Genomic DNA, 21,784 nt, shown 5'->3' with positions numbered 1-21,784 from the left:
GGGAACTTGTTAGAAACGCAGGTTCTCAGGCCATACCTCAGCTGCCGATTCAGAAACTCCGGAGGTGGGGTCCTGAGTCTCCCTCCAGGGTATTCAGGTGCAGATAAAAGTTTAAGAACCGCTGATCCAGCACCTGGTTCTCTGACTTCTGGCTCTGTCTTGGGGGGTTGGGTAGGCGTTGGGGGAGCATGCCCGTGGCCTCAGCGGAAGTGGGAACTGGAGAGGCTGCCCTTACGGGTGGGCTGCACGGCTTTCACAGCCCACTTCCTGCTGGGGGAGGGGTTTGGGCGCCTGGGAGGAGCTGCGGCGTCAAATAATGGCCGGCTTTTGTCACACCAGGACTGTGGCTTCTTTGGCCGCACAGGTCTCTCAGAATGCTAGAAGCATATGGTCTCTTGGCTTCTCATCAGTTCTCTGTGTGATAACCACAGCTGATGATCTAGCCTAGGTAGCTTAGTTCTTATCCCTGAAAGGTTTTTTCTTTCACTTGGTGGCCTGTGTGCTCGGCCTGCCCCCCTCTCCTCCTAATTGAAGGTGCATACCTGGAGCCTCCCTCGAGGCCACCTGAAACAATAGCTTGGATGGGACGGAAGCACTCTTATTTTGACTCTTGTTTCTGGGCTCTGTGTCTGGCAGAGAGCCCCTCCTGAAGTTCATCAGTGGACTGAGAAAGGTGGAGTGGGGATTAGAAAGGTTGGGGCCATGGTATCACCTCCTGCTGTGGCTGACCCTTCAGGGCCCCTGACAAGGGGGTTCTTGGTCAACTTGGATTGTCCACTACAGGCCGAGAGTCTTCCTTTTCATCTCTGCTTGAACATGGTCTGGCTCCAGTGGAGTTCTTCTCCCTTTGTTGGAGGTCCCTAAAAGAGAAGCAACATACACCAACATTCAGAACATTTTCAACTTCTCCCCTTAGAGTTACGGGTGCTCTTAGCACATGGACTGCCTTCCGAGGGTCACAGGTGACGGTTTTGCTTTGGTATAAGAACGGTAATCAGCTTTCCAGTCTGCAATATCTGGGTCCTTGCCACCTGGAGCATTACTATATTGATTTGGCTCCGGTAAGAAAGGCCAAAACAACAATAGGTTAAACTAAAAGAGGGTTTCTTTCCACTAGTAGTGTGTGTGTCGGCAACCTAAAGCTGATAGGGTGGACCCACAGTGTCAGGGATTCAAGCTTTTTTTCTACCTTATTCTGCTGCCCGGCGCATGTGGCTTCCATCTTGTGGTTTGAGATACTCGCTCCTGCTGTTCCTCTCTTTTCCACATTCCGGGCGGCAGGAATGGGAGGGGATTTTCTTTCCATCTAAGGGTACAATCTGGAAGATGCGCTTTATCACTTCACTAAGTTCTATTAGCTAGAACCTAGTCACATGACCACAATTAGCTGCAAAGGGAGTCTGGCAGTAGCTAAAAAATGTGGTTTTTAGCAGCCATATGTCTAGCTAAAACTTCTAGAATGTAGGAAGACAAGGGGAATGGCTATTCTCTACCACATTTGTACCATCGCTAAATAATGTGCTTCTCCTTTTCTTTTCATATATATCAATTTATATGTTATCCATTAACTTCCTAGACGAGGATTTGGCTCTACATACCTCCTCTCCCTCTTCAGCTCCTCTATGGGTCTGTAGGTCATTTTTCTAACTTTTAATTATTTTTCCATTAGCCCTAGGCAGTCCCTCTTGATGCTTCACTTTGTAAGGTGAAGCTTCGTTTACTTGCCCTTTCTTACCCTCCCCTGTCCACTTTCACCTCCCGACTTCTGGCAAAGACCAGTCATAAAGTGGTCTTCCTTGGATGTCTTCACATCTCCAGGCTCTTCTGAGCCCACAGGGAAGAGCTGGGTCTTGGATGAAGCCCCAGTCTCTGGGTCAGGACAGGAAGAGGAATGCTGCCTTTGTGTCCTGATTGAAAAATGTTTTTTTGTGATGGGGAAAGTACTGTGTGCATAGGACGTCCGCAGGGCGAGTCATGGTGCAGAGTAGCATTTCCCAAATCACATGCCCCAGACATGTGCTCCAGCAAGTTACCCCATGCAACTAAAGGGTTCATGAATAACTAACCTTGGGAAATCTGTATGCTTTATCAGTGCCCCCTACCTTTGGAGAGTCACAATGCACACCCAACGTTTTAAGGCTCTGATAAGTTCTAGAGCAAAGAAATCTATTTAGGTCAGTGTTTTCCATTTACATTTGACCACAGAGCCCCCTTTTCATTTGATACTTATTAATATTCCCATGGAACCAATACACTGTGGGAATCACTGCTCTGGTAAAACGGTGGCCATGGTGCAATTGCTGGGCATCCCAGGGGAGCCTCATTATAGAGAGTCTGGGGGATCAAGGGCAGCATTTGCATGGCCAGGTCAGCATTCAGCGTCAGGAGAGTCTGACCCTGGGGCCTAGGGCCAACCATCCCCCTGGGGCTTCAAACGTGAGAGTCCTACTCCTGAGGGGGACGTTTCCCGACCACCAGGCTTAGTTAGGGAGAGGGCTGTGAGCCAGGCCCCAGGGTCTCAGGGGCTGGAATCAAGGCAGAGGCCGAGGTATCAGAGCTGTGGCTTCCAGCCAGAGGCAGGTCGGCTGTCATCACGGCTGAGCTCCTGAGCTGATTAAACGCCACTGAGGCAGGCAGGGGACCTGAGCCTGCCGATGGCGGGGGTCCGATGGCTCTAACTCTGAGCATGGAGGCTCGAAACCAGGTGTGCCTGATTCGTGAGGTGACACTCTCCCTCGTTCCTCCCCATAGAGAGTTAGATACACGAAATCTGGACAAGAGAGTCAGTAGTGAACTGAGACATATTATCAAGTGCCTGCTGTGTGCTAGGTGCCGGGGACACAGCAGTGGAAATACAGACAAAGTCTCTGACCTCAAGGAGCTTACAGTTTAGTGTGGGAGACGGGTATGAACAGGATGATGGCATAGAGACGTGTACCCAACCACAGCAGGAGTGCTCAAAGAAGTGTAGGTCAGGTGGGTAGGTAGGTAGGAGGGTGGGAGAGGGGAAGGTTTGATCTCACCTGGGGAAGCTTCCCCAAGGAACTGAAACTTGAGCCTCCATTCAAAGGACTGGCGGGCCGACCACACAGGCATATCCAGGCAGAGGGAACAGCACGTGCAAAGGCCCGGTGGTGGGAAGGAGCAGTGCGTGGGTGTGGTCAGGTCTACTTTCATCAGGAGTGTAGGGAAGGTTTTCGAGGGCTTCTACCTGGGAGTAACCCCGTTGCTCTGGCCACAGTGGGGAACAGGGGCCTGTGAAGTTCCAGGTGTCAACTGAGTAGGAAAGCAAGAAGCTTCTGGAACCTGAAGGGACTCCAAGGGAGGCGACCAAGGTTTCATCTTCCCATCTGCTGCTACCATCTTCCTGGGAGTTTCTTTCAAGTTTCCCAATTTTCACGCAGTCTCTTCTTGGTTGTGCAGCTTTCACAGTTTCTAACTTTTGGTTTGGCAGCTCAGCCAAAGTCATTTCCTTCCTGGAGCTGGGCTTTCACTGCATGGGGAATTTCTATCTGTTGCCTAAAGTGAAATGGAAGAGAACACACCCTTTCTCTCCCAAAGAGGCTGAGCTGTTGCAAGGGCCAGACAGGGCTCGTGTGTGTTCTCCTGGAAGTTTTCCCAACATCCGCCCCTTTCCTACCACTAGGGAACAAAAAAGCTTGGGAAGGACTCAGACCCTGGGGCCCCTGGAGACTTGCCCCTGGGCGTGGCACTGCACAGGGCCAAGACCCGCCCCCCCCCCCCAAAGTCCTGGCCAGGAGTCACTGTTATCTGAATGCTAGTCATAACTTGTATTTAGCACCTAATATGTGCCAGGCAAGCATCTTATCTCACAAATCTCGCTATTCCCATTATACAGATGAGGAAACTGAGGTGCAGGGATTAAGTAACTTGCCCAAAGCCACACAGCAAGTAAGCAATGGGCTGGGAAGGGATGCAGGTCTGCGTGACCTTAACCCCTGCTGGAGGAGGTCACTAGATGGCATCAAGTCTCTGAAAAATAGGCATAGACATTGCTCTGTCTGCTTTTCTCATAAATGGGGGCGCTTCAGAACATAAGCGATGCGAGGCTCTTCTAACATCCTTGCTCTGTGTCTCAGGATGGTCTTCTGACTGTCCTTCTGTGCATTAGTTATTCCACTGGAAAAGAGCGAGGCTTTAATCACTGTGGGTTTCTTGGGAGTGAATGTGAGCATGGACAGAGGGGCTTGTGTGTGGTACCTCTAAACCAACCCCCAGTTTTTCAGAGAGGACGGGTGGGAGCTGGAGGGAGAGGAGCTGCGGTTTACTGAGCTCCCGCTCTGTGCAATGCGGTCGAAAGCAGCTCCTCTGGGTTACGAGCTTTGCACACATGTCGAGGTTACCCATTAATCAGGATGGGCTACGTTATGTTGCGGTCACAGATAAACCCAGAAATCTCAGTTGTTCAACGCAGCAAAGAATCAATTTCTCCGAGTCCAGTGCTGGCTCCTGCCTTCTTGCACTCGGCAGGCCATTGGGAATGCACGGCTTCCAGGGTCACTGTGGAGGGGAAGAGACAGATGGACGAGGCTCGCCAGCTCTTAATTGCTTTGTCCAGGAAGTGACAGTAGCATTTCCACTTAAAACCCATTGGCCAGAACCAGTCACGTGGCCCCAGCCTAACTGCAAGAGAGGCTGGGGTCTGAGAGGGAGCAAATGACTATTTGGTAAGCCGTGTCTCAGCTACTGGGTACCTCAGTTCAAAGGGGTTTATTTTAAGGTTCTACCTAACCATGGCCTACGAGATCTCACGTGGACTAACCCTTGCCCAGTTCTCTCACCTCATCTTGGCTACTTTCCCCCGCATTCATTCAACTCAGCCACTAGGGTCATCCTTCATTTGAGGAGATGCACCAAACTGTTTTCTTCCTCAGGATTTTTGCATATGCTAGTCCTTCTCCTTAGAATGCTGGTCCCTCCCCAGCTCCCTTGCATTCTTCCCATGGCTCATCCCTCTCATCTTTTGGGTCTCTGCTTAAATGGCACCTGCGCACACAAGTCTGCCCTGGGCATCCCATGTAAGTAAGTGTCAGGTACACCCCTCCCTTCCTCCAGTTTGTTGTCAGCATAGAACTCCTCCCAGTTTAAAATTAGGTGTCTTTTAACTGTCATGTGAGTTTTGATAACAGTCAGAGCCCCCAGTCCCCAACATAGTGAATAAATGAATAAGGATGGATGAGTCATTTTAGCAGCCGGTGAGCAGGTCCCATGGAGGAGCTGAGATAGGGCGATTAGGTCTTAAGACAGGTCATGCCCTCTTATTTGCCTGACTTCCCGTCTCGCTTGAGTTGGGAGTTTTGAGTGGTTTGTGTATGTGGACTTTGGATGCCCAGGAAGGTTGAGCCCCAGGGATTGGGAGGGAAAGGAAAAGGAAAAGAGAGGGTCCAGAAAGCTCTTTTTGTCTTGATATGGCCAGCTGGCACCTAGGTTCTTTAGTTAGGGATGAATCACTTTCATTTGCTCTAGAAGGTATCTGTTTCAGCCACATGAGTCAGAATAAATGCAAAGAATAAAAACAGATATATAAATATTACCTCACTGTTTACTTTGAGGGCTGAGAAGAGTGGGGGGAATTCCAGACTGTGCTCACTGGGGAAAGACCTTGCCGGCAGCTGGAGTCCCCTCTGCTCAAGCGTGTGGCTCCTGGATTTGCCACTGTGTTAAATGTTCCCAGGCTGCCAGCCGGTGAGGAGAACCCAGGCCCCTCTGCCAAGGGCCCGGCACACATAAGCCTTTTGACCAAAGGAGGCGGGGCCTCAATAAACAAAATGTAAATAAGAGAACTATTTCAGGTTTCACTTTACTGAAGTATAACCTAGAGAGGGCAACTGGGCTTTCTCCCCGGAGGTATCCTCTGAATTCAATAGGCCACACCTATGGGAAAGCACTTAGGACGAAAAAAAAAGCCTGACCTAGACTCAGGGGTGATGATCCTAATGATAGTAAATTACAATAGTAGCTTATAACTGTTGAGCACTGACTTATTTCATCATCTCTGGGGGTGCAGGGTACAGTTCCTCGTCCCACTTGTCGGATGAGACTTGGCGCGTTTCCCTTGCCCGTGAGCCTGGCTGCGGTGTGCATGGCGGGCTGGAAGCCCTGAGTTCGTCTTTGGGCTCCACAACACATGTGATTTGTGCTCATTAGAGAGAGTGGGGCCTCTTGAAAATACAAAGCAGAGAGAAAAAGGAATCAGGCCCATCGTCCCCTGGGAACCGTGGAGAGAGCACAGAGAAATGCTTTTGCCCCCTTTCTCTGCCTCCTGGTGCCAGAAACTCAACCCTCATCCCTCCGGGTTAAGCCAGTTGTTCTCAGCCTCACCTAGGGAACTTTCGAAAGCATCCAGACTCTGATTTAATTGATCTGAGAACCAATACATCAACCCCTTGGTGCCCACAGACACTGAAGCTGTTATTTCGAGCACTGGCATCCCCTCCCGTCCCTAGGGGCACTGGCAGGGAGAACTCCACGCCGCCTGTCCTCCTGTGTGTGACCAGGCTGGCTGCCAACGACACAGCGGGCGGAAGCAGGTCTAGCTGGGCTTCTGTATTACTCATCCCCACGGCCGCTGCACCTTCAAGGCCCTGCCACTGCCCACTGAGAGTCATGTGTCCATTAGAGGGTATTTTTTCTTTTTTTTTTTTTTGGCTGCATTGGGTCTTCAGTTTTGCGCGCGCGTGGGCTTTCTCTAGTTGCAGGCAGCGGGGGCTACTCTTTGTTGTGGTGCGCAGACTTCTCGTTGCAGTGGCTTCTCTTGTTGCGGAGCAGGGGCTCTAGGCTCGCAGGCTTCAGTAGCTGTGGCACGTGGGCTCAGTAGTTGTGGCTCGCGGGTTCTAGAGCACAGGCTCGGTAGTTGTGGTGCACGGGTTTAGTTGCTCCGCGGCATGTGGGATCTTCCTGGACCAGGGATCGAACCCGTGTTCCCTGCTTTGGCAGGTGGATTCTTAACCACTGCGCCACCAGGGAAGTCCCTGTTAGAGGGTTTAAACTGTTGGATACAGCCATCCACCCCATTTGCTTCCTTCAGAGACCCTAAGTTGGGATCAGAGGTTCTTTTGGGTAGGGAGAGAGGACAGAGGTCAGAGGATGACTATGTCACAGTTTGTGTCCTGGCCTTGGCCTTGGCCTTGGCCCTGGCCCAGCTGCTTTTTGTATCTGGTCCCACTGAGTCCTGGGACTGTTCTGGGACAGAGGGTTTATAATTATTCTGACTCCACAGAAGATGCAAATGAAGCTCAGAGGGTTAAGAAATCTGTCCTTGGGCGTACAGCTAGGATTAGAAAGGCTGGCTCTGGAAGCTTCCCCACACTTGCTCTCGCTTCTACTCTATGATCACAATTCTTATTTTTGGATCTCATGATCCTGCAGAATTAACTTTATGCATGGAATCTTTGTGAGAATGTAATTCCAGCGGAAAAAAGAGTGCTGTCCTGGAAGCATGAGGCTGCTCCCGTTTATCAGTCATAGGAATAAATGATGTAACCGGCTTGCTTTTTGGTCTTGGCCTTGGCAGACAGGAAACTCACAGGAAACTCGTGAGATTTAAAGCTCGTCACGACCCTTTTTCATGAACATTTTGTCCTCCTTTGCTCCATCCTGCCCTCGATGTTCTATTTTTATTTCAACGGCACTCTGGTTTATGTACCGGCCCAAAGGAGTGGTGTTGTATCCGCTCAGCTATCAGGGGTCAGCTTCCAGGCATTAAGGGCAGAAAAGCCACAGTTTCTCCCTCTTCTGGGTTTGCTGTGGAAAAAGAGGCAAGCAAAGGCCTGCCCTGCGCCTTCCAACTAAGATCGGGCACCAGCAACCTAAGAGTCAAAATGAAGATGTGTCCTGTTTATGCCTCTTATTTATTGTCTGCATCTGAAAACCCACAGAGGGCTGAAACGGGGATTTCACAGGAAAGTGAAGCTTGTCATCTGATTGTTACTGCAGGCCTGACGTTGACTTCTGTGGCTGGGTGGGGCCCTCGTGTGTGACTAGGTGGGAGGGGGCGCTGCAGCAGAAATGCGCTGGCAAGCTCCGTCTCAGGCTGGAGCCCCCGCCGGTGCCGGTGCCGATGCCTCAGGATTGTTCCCTCCTCGGGCGGGCATGTGCCCCAATCCCACATGTTTGCATGGACCACGGTGCCAGCTGTAGGCCCCTGCCTGTCACTGCAGACTCACCTTAGGTTGAGTACATAATGAAGCCTTTTCTATCCCCTGTTGGTGGAGGCCAGGGAGGTCAGCCACAAATGGGTGGGTGGCTTTGGTATTCCTGCCACGTAAGTCTTGATGGAGAGGCAAAGATCTGTGCAGAAAGGGAAAGAAAAAAGGAATAGGACACTGAAGTTAGGTCAGGCCGGGACGGTCACCTTCACTTCCATTTGTCTGATGACGAAACAGGCTCAGCCGGGCCTTGCATGGGGGAAAGTGCTGCTTATTCTGGGGACGCAGGCAGTTGGGGTGCACGTGGCACCTTTAGAAGCTGATGCAGCCAGGAGCACCTCCTACTGTGGTGGGCTGTCTGGGGTCCCCTTCACCAGCAGGCCCGGCCTGCCTGACGTGAGGGGAGCTGGGGCCGCTTAGGGGTCACATCTGCCCTTGTGTCTCATACACAGATGTCATCATGAGGATGGCGTGGACGTGGCCCTTTGAGGTACACGGGTGGGACCCCAACTGAGGCAGTTGGTGGAGGGAGGGTGCGTCCAGGGGCCGTCTCCCCGGGCCAGAGAGGGGAGGGCAGGGGGGAAGAGGGCTCAGAGTGGCATGGGGGCCCCTTCCTCCTGGGGTCTTTGCTTCTGCCCTGGATCTGCTCACGAGTCAGCCTTCACTGCCAGTGACTCTCACCGGCAAAGCTGTCACTGCACGAGGGACGGTGTCACCCTGTGCCTGTGGAGAGCAGTGCATTACATGAGCAGAGATGCGGGAGTCTGTGCGTCCTGCCGGCAGGGCTGCCCTTGGGGAGGAGCCTCGCTTCTGGGATCCCAGTTTGGGCCAGAAGGGCCTCTCCCTGAGGCGATTGGGTTGGGGGCGTGTGGTGGCTGAGGACCCCAGGTGGGGAGAAACGAAGTGTGTGTCCTCCGGGGTCCCCACAGGGGACGTAAATCCTGCTCACAGCCATTGGTTCTGGGAGGGGACCCCGCCTCCCTGAGCTTCCGTTTCCCTCCTTGCTACCCCTAGGGTTGGGGTGAGGACACACACAGTGAAGGTGTCAAGGGCACGTCCTGGACAATCAGCGGCAAAATCCAGGAGCGAGCGGGCCCTGCATCTGCTGCTCACCTGCTTTCTGGCTACTCACCCTCTTTGGAAGACTCCGTTCTAGTCCCTGTTTGAGCAAGCTTGCTTACTGACTTTTTTCTTAAGAAACAATTTACTGTGCAACTGATACATACATGATCATTGTTGAAAGATTCTGCCAAATGCAAATAACCCCCCAACCCACAATTATACAATCCTTGATAATCACACCATCCAGAAATGTTCACAGTTAGCATTTCCTGTATGTTCTTCAGGTTCTTTTTCTCTTCATATGTAGATGTCTTCTATACTTTTACACATATTTTACAAAAAAAAAAACCTGGGTAACACATTATATATCCTCTTTCATTGTCAGTCAACAATATATTGGTGGTTGCCAGAGGTGGAGCGGGGGCCCAAAATGGGTGAAGAGGGTCAAAAGGCAGAACTTCCGGTTACAAGATAAATTACGTACAGGGCATGTAATGTGCGGCATGGTGACTGTAGTTAACAATACTGTATTTTGCATAGTTGTAAGTTGCTAAGAGGGTAGACCTTAAAAGTTCTCATCACAAGAAAAAATTTGTAACTATGTGTGGTGATGGATGTTAACTAGACTTATTGTGGTGATCATTTCACAATACATACAAATATCAAATCATTATGATATATACCTGAAACTAATATAATGTTCTATGTCACTTATATCTCAATTAAAAAAATATATTGACACCTCTCCATATCATGGATATCCACATACATCTTTTTAGTTACTATTAAAGTGAAAAAATAAAAAACTCACACAGGTCAAAATATTTAAATGAATAAATTCATAGAGACAGAAGGTAGAATGGTGGTTGCCAGGGGCTGGAGGAGCGGAGAGTGGGAGTTACTGTTTAATGAGGGCAGAGTTTCAGTTTGGGAAGATGAAAAAGTTCTGGAGATGGATGATGGTGGTGGTTGGACAGTGGTGTGAATGCACGCAGTGCCACTGAACTGTAGACTTAAAAATGATTAAGATGATGAATTTCACGTTAAATGTATTTTACCACAATTTAAAAAAACAAATACAGTAAAACAACAAAAAAGTGTAAATGATTCAGAGTTGTGTTAAATGAAAACGGAAAGACTCCCGAACTATGCTCCTTACACCCACTCTGGGCTGTTTAAGAGGTGACCCGGTATATTAAAAATATGATAACAATACCACCAATGAAGTTCCCATGTTTTGAGCTAATTGGTTAACATGTGCTATCTCCCTTAGTCTCATGGAAGTTATCCAAAGCAAACACAGCTGGGAGGTGAGGGAGCTGGTGTCAGGCCAGAGCCTCAACTCTGAACAGCTAAGCTCTGCTACTTCTTTTATAAGATAGTTCCATTTGAAAGAACAGTATGTCAGCAAAGGAAACAAGGAAAAAGTCACCCACTGTCCCCCATTTGGCCTTCTGGTTACTTTTGTGCATTCCCTCTGGCCTTTCCTCACTTGCTCGTACCCTTTGTCCTGCTTTTCCTCAGTCGGGGCCCATCTGCAGAGGGGAGTAGGGATGCTGAGGACAGTGGCCATGTGAGTGGTTCTACCGGACGGATGACCGCGAAACCAACCCCAGGTTTGAATCCCATCAGCTGTTTGACTTGGGACAAACCATTTTACCTGTCTGAGCCTCAATATGCTCAAAAATAAAATGCAGAGAATTCTGTTAACCATCAGAAGTTGTCAAGAAAATCAAATAAATCTGCGTCGTGCCATACACACTGTAGTGCCATTCGCTGAGGCATTGCTAATATTGTTCTTGTCCCAAAGCTTGGATTTGAGAAGCTTGGTCCCGTGGTGACGATCGGTTTTGTTGAGAGAGAGAGACACCCTGTTTACCTGTTGGAATAAGTGCTCCTGGAGACTCATAGGCTGGAGGTGTTTTGTCTCAGCCCCACCTAGTGCCCATGTGAGAGTGAGCAAGTGGGCTGGCCTTCCCCGAACTTCAGTGCCCTCTGTTTTTTCGGTTCTCAAACATGGGTCCACCTCTGACCACCAGAGGGTGAAGGGCCTTGAATGCAGGGCTGTAGAATTTGGATTTGGTCTGGGAGGCAGTGGGGAGATAGGAGGATTCATGTGAAGAGTGTGTGCCTTATCCTGCCAGTGGGGAGTCATAAAGGCTTTAAGCAGGGAGGTGGTGAGGCCAGGTCTGTATTTTAGCAAGATGCGGCCTGGGGAGGGCTCTGGAGGCCACTGGAGCTGGAGGCCGGGACCATCCTGGAGAGAGGATGGCAGTGGTGGGGGGAAGGGAGAGGAAACAGGTTCACTCGGAGCAGGCTCTGTGGAAGCTGGTGGAGACACACCCTCTGGCACCTTTGGGGTTTTTCCCAATTCAATGCAAAGAGGAAGTGATTACTCTCAAAAAACAGGTGACCTCCACCCAGGCTCTTTCAGCCGGTCCTGCCTGCCCAGGCTGTGTGATCTCAGACAAGGCACTTAACCTGCTCAGGCCTCAGGGTCCTCATCTCCACCAGGCTGCAGTGAAGGACCTTGTGAGGATTGCATGCGTGCAGAGCTGGGCCTGGCCGCGCATCGTGCATTGTCGGCTGGCAGTTGACGTGGCTGCTATTTTCAGGCTTCCCATCTCTAGAACAGGGAAGGATGCACATGTCTCCACTGCTCTTGGAAGGGAAAGCTGGAGGACTGCCAGTACTTTTATATTTAGGGGCTCGATTTAGGGACTCAGCTGGGTGGAGATCTTTGACTTCCCCACATGTTCAGGGAACCGTGTGGTCTGCAGAGGCCTTTCATGTCTGCACTCTCATTCCCCCCTCCCAACAGCCCTGTGAGGGAGGCAAGCAGATGTTATCATGATGATCATCTCTGTTTCATAGGTGAGGAAACAGGCTCAGAGAAGGAAAGTGACTTGTCTAAGGTCACACAGTGGGTAGGATCGGAAGCCAGGTGTGTCTGAGAGAGTGTCTCAGCTGGACGATTGTCAGGTCCCCAACCAGGGTTGACACCTTACACATGGGGAGGCCGAGGCCCAGAGGGGAAAACAACCCTCGGGGGCACATTGTGAACTTGAGGCGGAGCCAAGACTCTGATCCAGGTCTCTGACTTCTGGACCCAGCCTGTCGATGGCTAGCCCCCTTCATTGAATGATAATAGCTTTCTTTCTTCCCACCTCGTTTCAGGGAAATCAGTTCCTGAAATCAAGTCTTCCTTCCCAGACTTCTTGGATACCGTGAAGCCAGGAAAGCCTTTGGCAGCTTCTGTAAGAAACGCTGAGGATAAACAAGAAACGGAGCAGCCCATGAGGCCAGCCACCTTTCCAGGCCCAGGTGATTTTAATTAAACTTAATTTTTTAATTTAAAGAAGATTTATTTAAGGAAATGTTTTATCTATAAAGATATTTAGCTCAGCATATAATAGCAAAAAATTGGAAACAACAAATGTGGATGGCAAAATTAACCACAGATTGTGGTAACAATAAAATCCTGCTGGCAATGATGTAGGTCTGTATACATACATGGAAATATGCTCACGATATACTGAGTTTAAAAAGTTAAAATGTCAGACGACAAAAGGATATATACCGTCTATTAGCTTTTTTTTTTTTTTGGTTTCTCTGCACGGCATGTGGGATCTTAGTTACCCGACCAGGGATTGAACCTGTGCCCCCTGCAGTGGAAACGTGGATTCTTTTTTTTTTTTTTTTTTTTTTGGAAACGTGGATTCTTAACCACTGGACCACAAGGGAATTCCCAGCAAGGTGAATTTTAATTATAATTATTAATTTTTTTTTCTTTGGCTGTGCTGCGCAGCTGGTGGGAATCTTAGTTCCCCAACCAGGGTTGAACCTGTGCCCCCTGCAGTGGAAGCGCGGAGTCTTAACCACTGGACCACCAGGGAAGTTGCCCATTTTTGTAAAAAGAAAAAAGAAACTCAGTAACTGGGGGCTTTCTATGTGCCAGACACTGTTCTAAGCCCTTCAAGAAGTTGAGCTATTTAACCCTCAACTAACTGTATGAGTTTGGTATTGTTTTTCTCCCCATTTCACAGATGAGGAAAATGAAGCACAGAGAGGTTAAACAGCCTGCCAAGGTCATACGTTACGGGGCCCAGGTATTTTACCTGTGGTTCCCCAAGCCCCCAGCACAGGCATCTGAGCCATGTGATTTGAACGCTTATACCCTCAACCGCTGCACACACCCCTACCCCAAAGCCTCTCAGCCCACTTCAGCTTTGTCTCCATCCCCTTGTGCCCAGGGAAGGGCTCGGGGACAGTTTGCCAAATGATGGAAAGACTCAGCCAGCGGGTAACTTCCCGAGGGGTACCCGCTCCTCATGCCGTCCTCCCCACCTCTCCCCCGGAGCCCCGCCCACCTTTTGCTCTCCTGCAGCCTCATGAGTGGAAAGCCGGAGACCCCAAATCCATGAAACCTCCCAAACCCATTGACGTGGCTCCCAAAGCCAGGGTCAGCGTCGGCTGAGAGGCACGTGCACGGGCTTTTGCATCAGGCAGACCCATATTTGAATTCCAACTCTGCCCTTTCCAGCAGGAGAATGACTTAGCCTCTCTGTACCTCGTCTTCTTCATCTATAAAATGCGCATAATAATAGAATAATAATTCCTGACCACCTACATCATCGTGTGTGGTTAGGAATCATACACCTTGGTGTTGCCACCACGTAGGTGCTCATTAAACGTTAGCCGATATTAGGAACATTCCAGGCACCCAGATAGGTTGAGTCTGGAAAGTTAATCCTAGACCAAGGAGTAAATTATTTCCTGTAGCTAAAGAGTTTAAAAAAAAAAAAAAAGAGCAGAACTTTGATCAGCAATTAAAGATAAGGGGAAATGGTCCTAAAGCTAATATGATACTGATCGATGGCCAACGGGAAAGATAATAATAAAATAGGGAAATTCGAGGGGCGTGCTGGTGAAGCTGGAGGAGGTTACTGGTATAGCAGCTTCTTCAGAGGTTCCTTATCTAGGCTGCCATGAAAACAAGCATCATATGTCTCTGCCAGCCTTTGCACCCTTCGCTTTCTTGAATGGCACTTGGGAGGACGTGTGCCCAGACAGGTCAGGACGATAAATAGAATCTGTAGACAGAGACAGGAAGTTGATTGTCTATCTTTGCCCAAACTAAAAATAAGGGCATCATCATTAATTTCATCAGATAACCCAAAGCCAGTCTTTTCTTGGGAAAACCCAAGGTTCCATTGGGCCCAAAGTTCCAGCTGATTATCTCATAGGAGTGGAGAACGTGGAGGCAGAGGTGGCTGGGGAGGAGGGCACAGACAGGTAGGAATGGTGCCGGCTGTCACTGAATCAGCCTGACCACCCAGGGAGGGGGCTCTTGATAGCTGGGGAAGGAGACATAGCCTGCCAAAGCTCCATGGCTGAGCAAGCGGTGGGACCGGGATTCAGCTCAGGTGAATTGTTCCAGAGCCCACGTCCTAATCTCCGTAGTGGGGAGAGACATGGAGAAGGAAAATACACGAGCAGATGAGCCATGGACAGGTTCTAAGCACCTCCTTAAACAGATTCTCAAAGCTAGATTTCAGATAAATGGGCTCTGAGTGGCTGAAATAACTGTCGCAAAGCCTTACCTATGGGAGAGGCCATCGTCTGTCCATCAGAATTGATTTAATCTACACATAGTTTTACCAGCCTTGGTACCCCACGTATACCAGAGACTGATCTTTGTGCTTTATGCCGTGTCTTTTAATCTGGACAAGAACTCTACAAAGAATGGACTCTTACTGTTTTTTTGTTTTTTGGGTTTTTTTCTACATCTGAGAAAACTAAAGAAATGAAGCACAACCCACCCAAGGTCAAATCTTTAGTAATGACTTGAGCCAGGACTTGAGCTCAGTTCTGTCTGCTGCCAAGAAAGAGATGGGGAAGCTGTAGAGGCCGACCCACTGCCAGCCACAGGGCAGGATCCAGAAAACCCCAAATGAGATACAGCACCATTGCGTGTTCTTTGTTCCTGCCTGCAGTGACGCAACTCAGCAGGACAAGATTTGGTGCATTCTGCTTGAGAAGGCAAACGTTTTAGAAAGATTTCTGTGGGAAATGGCACCATGAAGGGTTAACTCTTAGTGTTTTGGAAATGACATTTGTGTAGGCCACTGTCTTCCCTGGCCCAGGCCTTCCATGAGTGGAAGCAAGGGCTAGTTCTTATCTGATTTCTCAGCCTTGCGGTATTGGTTCAAATTCCACTCCCTCCCCCCGCCCCCCCTCCGCAAACCACAGGGATAAATAGACTCAACCACCCCTAGTAGCCCTCCTGTGTCACAAGAGCAGACCTCAGCGATCCCCCCACACTGAGAGGCCCGGAGCAGCCCCCAGAGCAAACCCCAGGCATCAGTCAGACCAGAGAATCATGGCTGGGTGAGGCCAGCGCTGACCTTGGCCTAGCTGGGCAGTGCGAGAGGATGAGGGACCGTGTGTGCAGCCTGCTCTGAGGTCAGCCCCGAGGCGGGGAGGGCAGATAGAGCAGAACTCCAGGAAAGAAGCAGGAGGGCAGTCAAGGTGGCCTGGAACAGCAGTTCCCAGAGTGTAGAGACTCTGTCCCCAGTGGTACATGGAACACAGGTGTTAGACAGAGAATATATCACATGCACAACAACTAGGGATTTCGAGGCTGAATATGTAATACGTGAACGGGAGTGGATTGAAAGAAAACATCAGGTAACTTATTGCGGAGCAGCACAGACACATGGCCATCACCTAGGAGATGGATGACTGACCACAGTTTGGGTCACTCAGGCCAAGGGTCTCGAGCCGAGCCCAAGAGAAGGCAGGGCAAGGGCGGAGGCCTCCACCGCTGGAGCAGCAGTGGCCAGGAGCCTTACCGCAAGGCAGTCTCCCCTCCGCACCCAGTCACCAGGGGTGGGGAGTCGGGGTGGGAGCAGCCTTGGGAAGCGCGGCCTGGGTGCATGCGGATGCGCGGATGGGTTTAAGTGAACAGCGGGGGCTCTGGCCGGTTACAGGGCTGCCAGCTGGTCTGTAGCACGTTGCTGGTTTTATTTATTTTGTTTTTTATTTTACCTTTTTGTTTTTTTAATTGAAGTATAGTTGATTTACAATGTTGTGTTGGTTTCAGGTATACAGCAAAGTGATTCAGTTATATATATATATTCTTTTTCAAATTCTTTTCCCTACGGGTTATTACAAAATATTGAGTATAGTTCCCTGGGCTATACAGTAGATCCTTGTTGGTTATCTATTTTATATATAGTAGGGTGTATCTGTTAATCCCAAACTCCTAATTTATCTCTCCCTCACCCTTTCCCCTTTGGTAACCATAAGTTTGTTTTCTATGTCTGTGGATCTATTGCTGTTTTGTATGTAAGTTCATTTGTATCATTTTTTTTTAGATTCTACATGTAAGTGATATATGCTAATTGTCTGCCTGGCTTACTTCACTTAGTATGATAATCTCTAGGTCCATTCATGTTGCTGCAAATGGCATTATTTCATTTTTTTTAATGGCTGAGTAATATTCCGTTGTATAAATATGCCACATCTTCTTTATCCATTTATTCTGGTTTTATTTTTTCCTTTTTTTGCCAAAGGTTTAATTCCCGTGTCTGAGCTATAGCTCTTACCCTGAAGCTCAGTTTATATATTTAAAAAATTTTTTTGGCTGCGTTGGGTCTTTGTTGCTGCCCGCGGGCTTTCTCTAGTTGCGGTGAGCGGGGGCTACTCTTCGTTGCGGTGCACGGGCTTCTCATTGCGGTGGCCTCTCGTTGCGGAGCTCTGGGCTCTAGGCACGTGGGCTTCAGTAGTTGTGGCATGTGGGCTCAGTAGTTGTGGCGCACTGGTTTAGTTGCTACGTGGCATGTGGGATCTTCCCAGATCAGAGATCGAACCCATGTCCCCCTGCATTGACAGGCAGATTCTTAACCACTGCGCCACCAGGGAAGTCCAAAGGCCAGTTTAAGTTGTAGTGCACTGAGAGACAAAGAGGGTGTGTGTGAATGTGTGTGCGCACCTGTGTATTTTGGGGAGAGGTGTTTATTGTTAGTACCCCATTCTGGGGGTTGCTGGTGCAGTGTGGGTGTACCAGCACGGTACCTTCTCAAGTGTAGTCCTTTCAAATATCACCAATGCTGGAAAATGTGGAAAAAAGAAAACAAACAAACAAACAAAAGACTCTAGAAGCAACAGACAACGCAGGGAGAGAGGCTTAGGGTGGCCCCTCCTCTGAGAGGATGAAAGAGCCTCAGGCTTTCTATCAGGTGAGTTTTGTTTTATCAGCTGCCTTGGTTAATAGTTTTGGAAGGCTGATTCTAGTTTCACCATGGTGCTATTTTCAGTATTCTGAATTAATTTTTTTTATGGTCAAAGGTCCACATTAATAACTCCTTTCTTGATGAGGTAAGCCAGAAATACTTGAAACAGGTGGATTTGGCCAGCAACCCTCGGGTCAAAGTCAGTTTCCCTTGGAAGGGCCGGCCCCCTGTTATTCAGAGGCCAGCCCTGCAGTAGGGCCACTTGGGTATTTCCAACAGTGACATCTGAAGCTTCAGGCTTCTGGTCAAGGTCCACTTTCATGTGGGTCAGCTACGTGGCCTGTCTTGTTCCCGGCCTGCACCTGCTCTGACCTGCAGACCCCAGACTGCCCCATTAGTCTTCAGATTAATCTTCACGTGGTGCCTGGTGAAGACATGTCACCCTCTTTAACCTGACTTTTCCCTGACCCTGAACTACTTACTCTTCAAGCCACCTCTCTTGTGAATCTTCTGCATTCACTAAGGGATTAAGAGCACAGACTCTGGAGCCACTGACTGGGTGCCCTTGGAAAGGTTGGGTCACCCCTCCGTGCCTTAGTTTCACCACCTGTAAAGAGTAGATGATACTGGCATCTGTCTCCTGGGGCTATTATGAGCGTGAAATGAGTTAGCTCAGGGAAGCATTGGGACTGCTGTCAGTGTTTGCTAACTAAGCGTGCCCGGAATGTTTACCACACGCCTGGGCTTTCCTGCTGCCACACCTCCTTGTGGGCCGGTTCCACGGCCTCGGTGCCCTCCCTACGTCATAGCTACTTGTTGCAAATGTTTTCCCCGTTTTGAAGCTCAGGTCAAGTGTTCCTTCCTCTGTGAAGCCCTCCTTGATCTCCCAACCCACTAAGGCAGGCTTCTCCTGCCTCTGCCCTGGGAGGCTGGTTATTGCCATTCCTGCTGCCATGGAGGTTTATGGAAGTTAGGCTCTGTAGCTAATGCACCTGTGTCCTTCTCTGCTGCTTTTGTGGGAGGTGGCACAGTGTAGGGGTTAGAAGGCCCAAGGATCTCCACTTAAAGGCTGACTCTGCCACTTACTCTCATCGTGGCCCTGGGCAAGTGGCCACCTCCAGTGCTTCCCTTTCTCCACCTGTCACACGGGGACTTTGTATAGGACCAACCCACAGGGCTGTCATAAGGCTTCCACGGGGTAACGCTCGAGCAGCGGGTAGGCTGACGCCTGTGGTGTCAGGAAATGGCAGCTGTCATCATTGACAGTAAATGTTTGTGGAGTGAATGAGAGACTGACTGGGTCTGGGGACCAGGCCGGGACCCGCCCCTCCTTCCTCCAGTGGCTGTGGCCTGACCCACCGTCCCTCCTTTCCAGGGCCTGCTCCAGCCAGAGCCAGCCTCCCGGGCGCTGCTGAAGATGCCTCTCCTTCCGTAAAAACCGACCTGCCCGCCTCATCTGATTCAATGGTAAATCCTCCACCCCCGAGCAGTAGCCCCCAGCTGTGACCCTCTCGCAAAAATGCAATGTGTTTATTCCTCGAGAACAGTTTGGGGGTTAGGGGTCAGGGTGAAGGGGAGAAACGAGGCCCATAGAAATACTCTGAGCTTCTAAGACTCTAAGTGCTGGCCCTCGATAAATCAGGCGTGGGGAGAGGGTGTAGTCTAGTTTTTAATGAGCTTTTCCATTATTTGTATGTAAATGAGAGCTGATAATAGACATCTGCCTCCTCCCAAAATATCTTGGTTGCAGTAGTCAAAATGCCTCTCCTTCAACCTTTTTTCAACACAAAATATATCGGAGTTATCCTGAATTTTTAATGATTTGGGTCCAGGGTCACAAGTGACTTCTGTGAATCTTAAGCATTTTTGCCTTTCTAGGCCCTTTCTTTCATTTAAAAATATTACTTAAAATTATATTTTACGACTGCAACAGTATAAAGATGAACATAATCCAAGTTGGATTAAAAATTAAAACATTTTCTTCAACTTGAAAAGTTCATTTTTGTTCATCAGACTTCGAAAGAAATTACATTAAGCTGTTTTCGTGGGCCCCTAAAAGTGTCTTGGGCAGAGTGCCTGGCGGGGAAGCCAGTGCTACATGGGTCTGGTTAGTGGAGCTCTTCCATAAAAGGGACTGTCACTTAAGCAGGCTTATTTATTTTTTAATAAGTAATCATTTTCAAAGATGATTTAGTAATTAGAAGAATGATCATGGTATAACGTTTAGAGAAAACACTGGAAATCAAAACGGTGGGTGCGGCATGGTCCCAATTTTTAAAAATAAATTCTTGTGTATCTAACTGGCAAGAATTACACTAAACTTTAATAGCAGTTAAGTGGATAATGAGATCATGTATAATTAGCCCCACCTCTAATTATCTAAAACTGTTTATAAGAGCACATATAACTTAAAAAAATGGAAGTTTATGTACAGCTATTTTTAAGAAGAAAAGGGATTGATGCAGAGCTGCTTTTCTTCGGCTTACACAGGTTATGTGAACCTGTGTCCTGCTTCCCGGCATGTATACCGTGTGCAGGATCGGGGGCACAAGCCCAGCCATTGACCAGCTGTGTAAACTCACTTCAGTTCTTTGACTCCCTTGGTGCTCACCTTTGTAAACTGGGAAAAAAAAAAAAAAAAAGGAAACCTCCACCATGGGCCGGGAATACTCACATTTTAGTTAATCTTCAAAATTACCCTCCAGGGTATTATGGTTATCTTTATTTTTGCTGATAAGGAAATGAAGGCTCAGAGAGGTTAAGTAACTTGTCCAAGGTCACGGAGCAAGTTAGAAGCAGAGCTGGGATCTGTCCTTTTTGCCATCCCTCCTCACTGGATGAGATGATCCCCTTCACCCCTCAGCTCTGCTGTTCTAAGAGTCCCTGAGGTAGTAGGGAAAATAGTATTTTCCATATTAATTCCATATTAATCTCAGTCTCTTCTCTCTGAATTCCCAGGATTTTAGCACCTCCATTCCTAAGCAGGAGACACTTTTGAGCCTAGCTGATGACAGCCTTTTCTGGAGCGAGGTGGACGTGGTCCAGGCAACTGATAACTTCAACCCAAACCACAAAATCGGTGAGGGGACCTTTGCTGACATCTACAGAGGGCAAAGGCTCGGCACTCCATTCGTCTTCAAGAAGCTCAGAGAGGTGGGCACTTCTTGGTTTCCAGTAAGGGGTGGAGACTACATGGTGAGGCTAGATTTTCATGTTTCAGTGTCTTTTCCCACAGATGGCCTGTTCAGGTCCAGGATCAATTGAAAACTTCTTCCAGGCAGAGGTACAAATTTGTCATAGGTAAGCCTCCCCTTTGGAAAATACTTTGATAGTGATGACCGCTAACCTGTATATAGTGCTTCCTATGTGGCAGGCACGTTTTAAGCATTCTCTTTATGTAAACTCATTTAATCCTCACAAGACCCCTGTAACATGGCTACTATTGTCACATTATTTCACACATGGGCAAATTGAGGCACAGAGACGTTAAGTGTCTTGTCCAAGATCACACAGCTAGTAGGTGGCAGAGCTGGAATGTGGTTGGTGGGTCTGGCTCCACGGGCCATGCTTTTCCTCTGTAGCCACTGTGTGCATGGATTAGAATTGGCTCACTTGGCTCAACTCCTTCCTTCCGGGGAGGCGGGGTGGATAATCTGTTTTTGTCCCATTTTTTGAGATGGACAGAAACTTACTGATTCCAACTCTAATGGCAAATGATGACCCACAGGCTCAATCTGGCCCAGCCTGTGTTTTTATGGTCTGAGAGCTAGGGATGGATTTTACGTTTTTAAAGGGTTGAACAGGGACTTCCCTGGTGGCACAGTGGTTGAGAATCCGCCTGCCAATGCAGGGGACACGGGTTTGAGCCCTGGTCCCGGAAGATCCCACATGCTGCCGAGCAACTAGGCCCGTATGTCACAACTACTGAGCCTGTGCTCTAGAGCCTGTGCTCCGCAACAAGAGAAGCCACCGCAGTGGGAAGCATGCGCACCGCAACGAAGAGTAGCCCCTGCTCACCACAACTAGGGAAAGCCTGCGCACAGCAACGAAGACACAACGCAGCCAAAAATAAATTAATTTTTAGCAAAAAGGGTTGAACAAAATAAAAAGATTATTTCATGACCCATGAAAAGTATATGAAATTCAGATGTCAGTGTCTTTAATGAGGGTTTTATTGGAACCCAGCCACGCTCATTTATTTCTGTGTCGTCTGTGGCTGCTTTGCATGATCCTGCAGCAGAGGCCAGATGGCCTGCAATGGCTAGTATTTACTTTATAGAGAACTTTTGCTTACCTCTGGTTTTGAGCAGTAAGGAC

The 21,784-nt window shown here is 48.9% G+C and overlaps 1 protein-coding gene across 2 annotated transcripts in view; it reads left to right on the top strand.

Moving 5' to 3' along the window:
• IRAK2 (interleukin 1 receptor associated kinase 2) overlaps window positions 1–21,784 on the top strand; it is a 70,138-nt gene that overhangs the window by 25,855 nt on the left and 22,499 nt on the right. For both annotated transcript variants that reach the window (XM_082344401.1, XM_082344400.1), the window contains exons 3-6: window positions 12,408–12,554; window positions 18,843–18,934; window positions 20,426–20,620; window positions 20,703–20,767. In XM_082344401.1, the coding sequence (XP_082200527.1) occupies window positions 12,408–12,554; window positions 18,843–18,934; window positions 20,426–20,620; window positions 20,703–20,767 (499 nt within the window). The remainder of the gene's footprint in view (window positions 1–12,407; window positions 12,555–18,842; window positions 18,935–20,425; window positions 20,621–20,702; window positions 20,768–21,784) is intronic.

The sequence above is a fragment of the Balaenoptera borealis genome (genome assembly GCF_965194805.1).
Source record: "Balaenoptera borealis genome assembly, chromosome: 12".
NCBI classification, from domain to species: Eukaryota; Metazoa; Chordata; class Mammalia; order Artiodactyla; family Balaenopteridae; genus Balaenoptera; species Balaenoptera borealis.
Note: the sequence above shows the minus strand (reverse complement) of the source record. Positions and strands in the feature narration are given on the sequence as shown.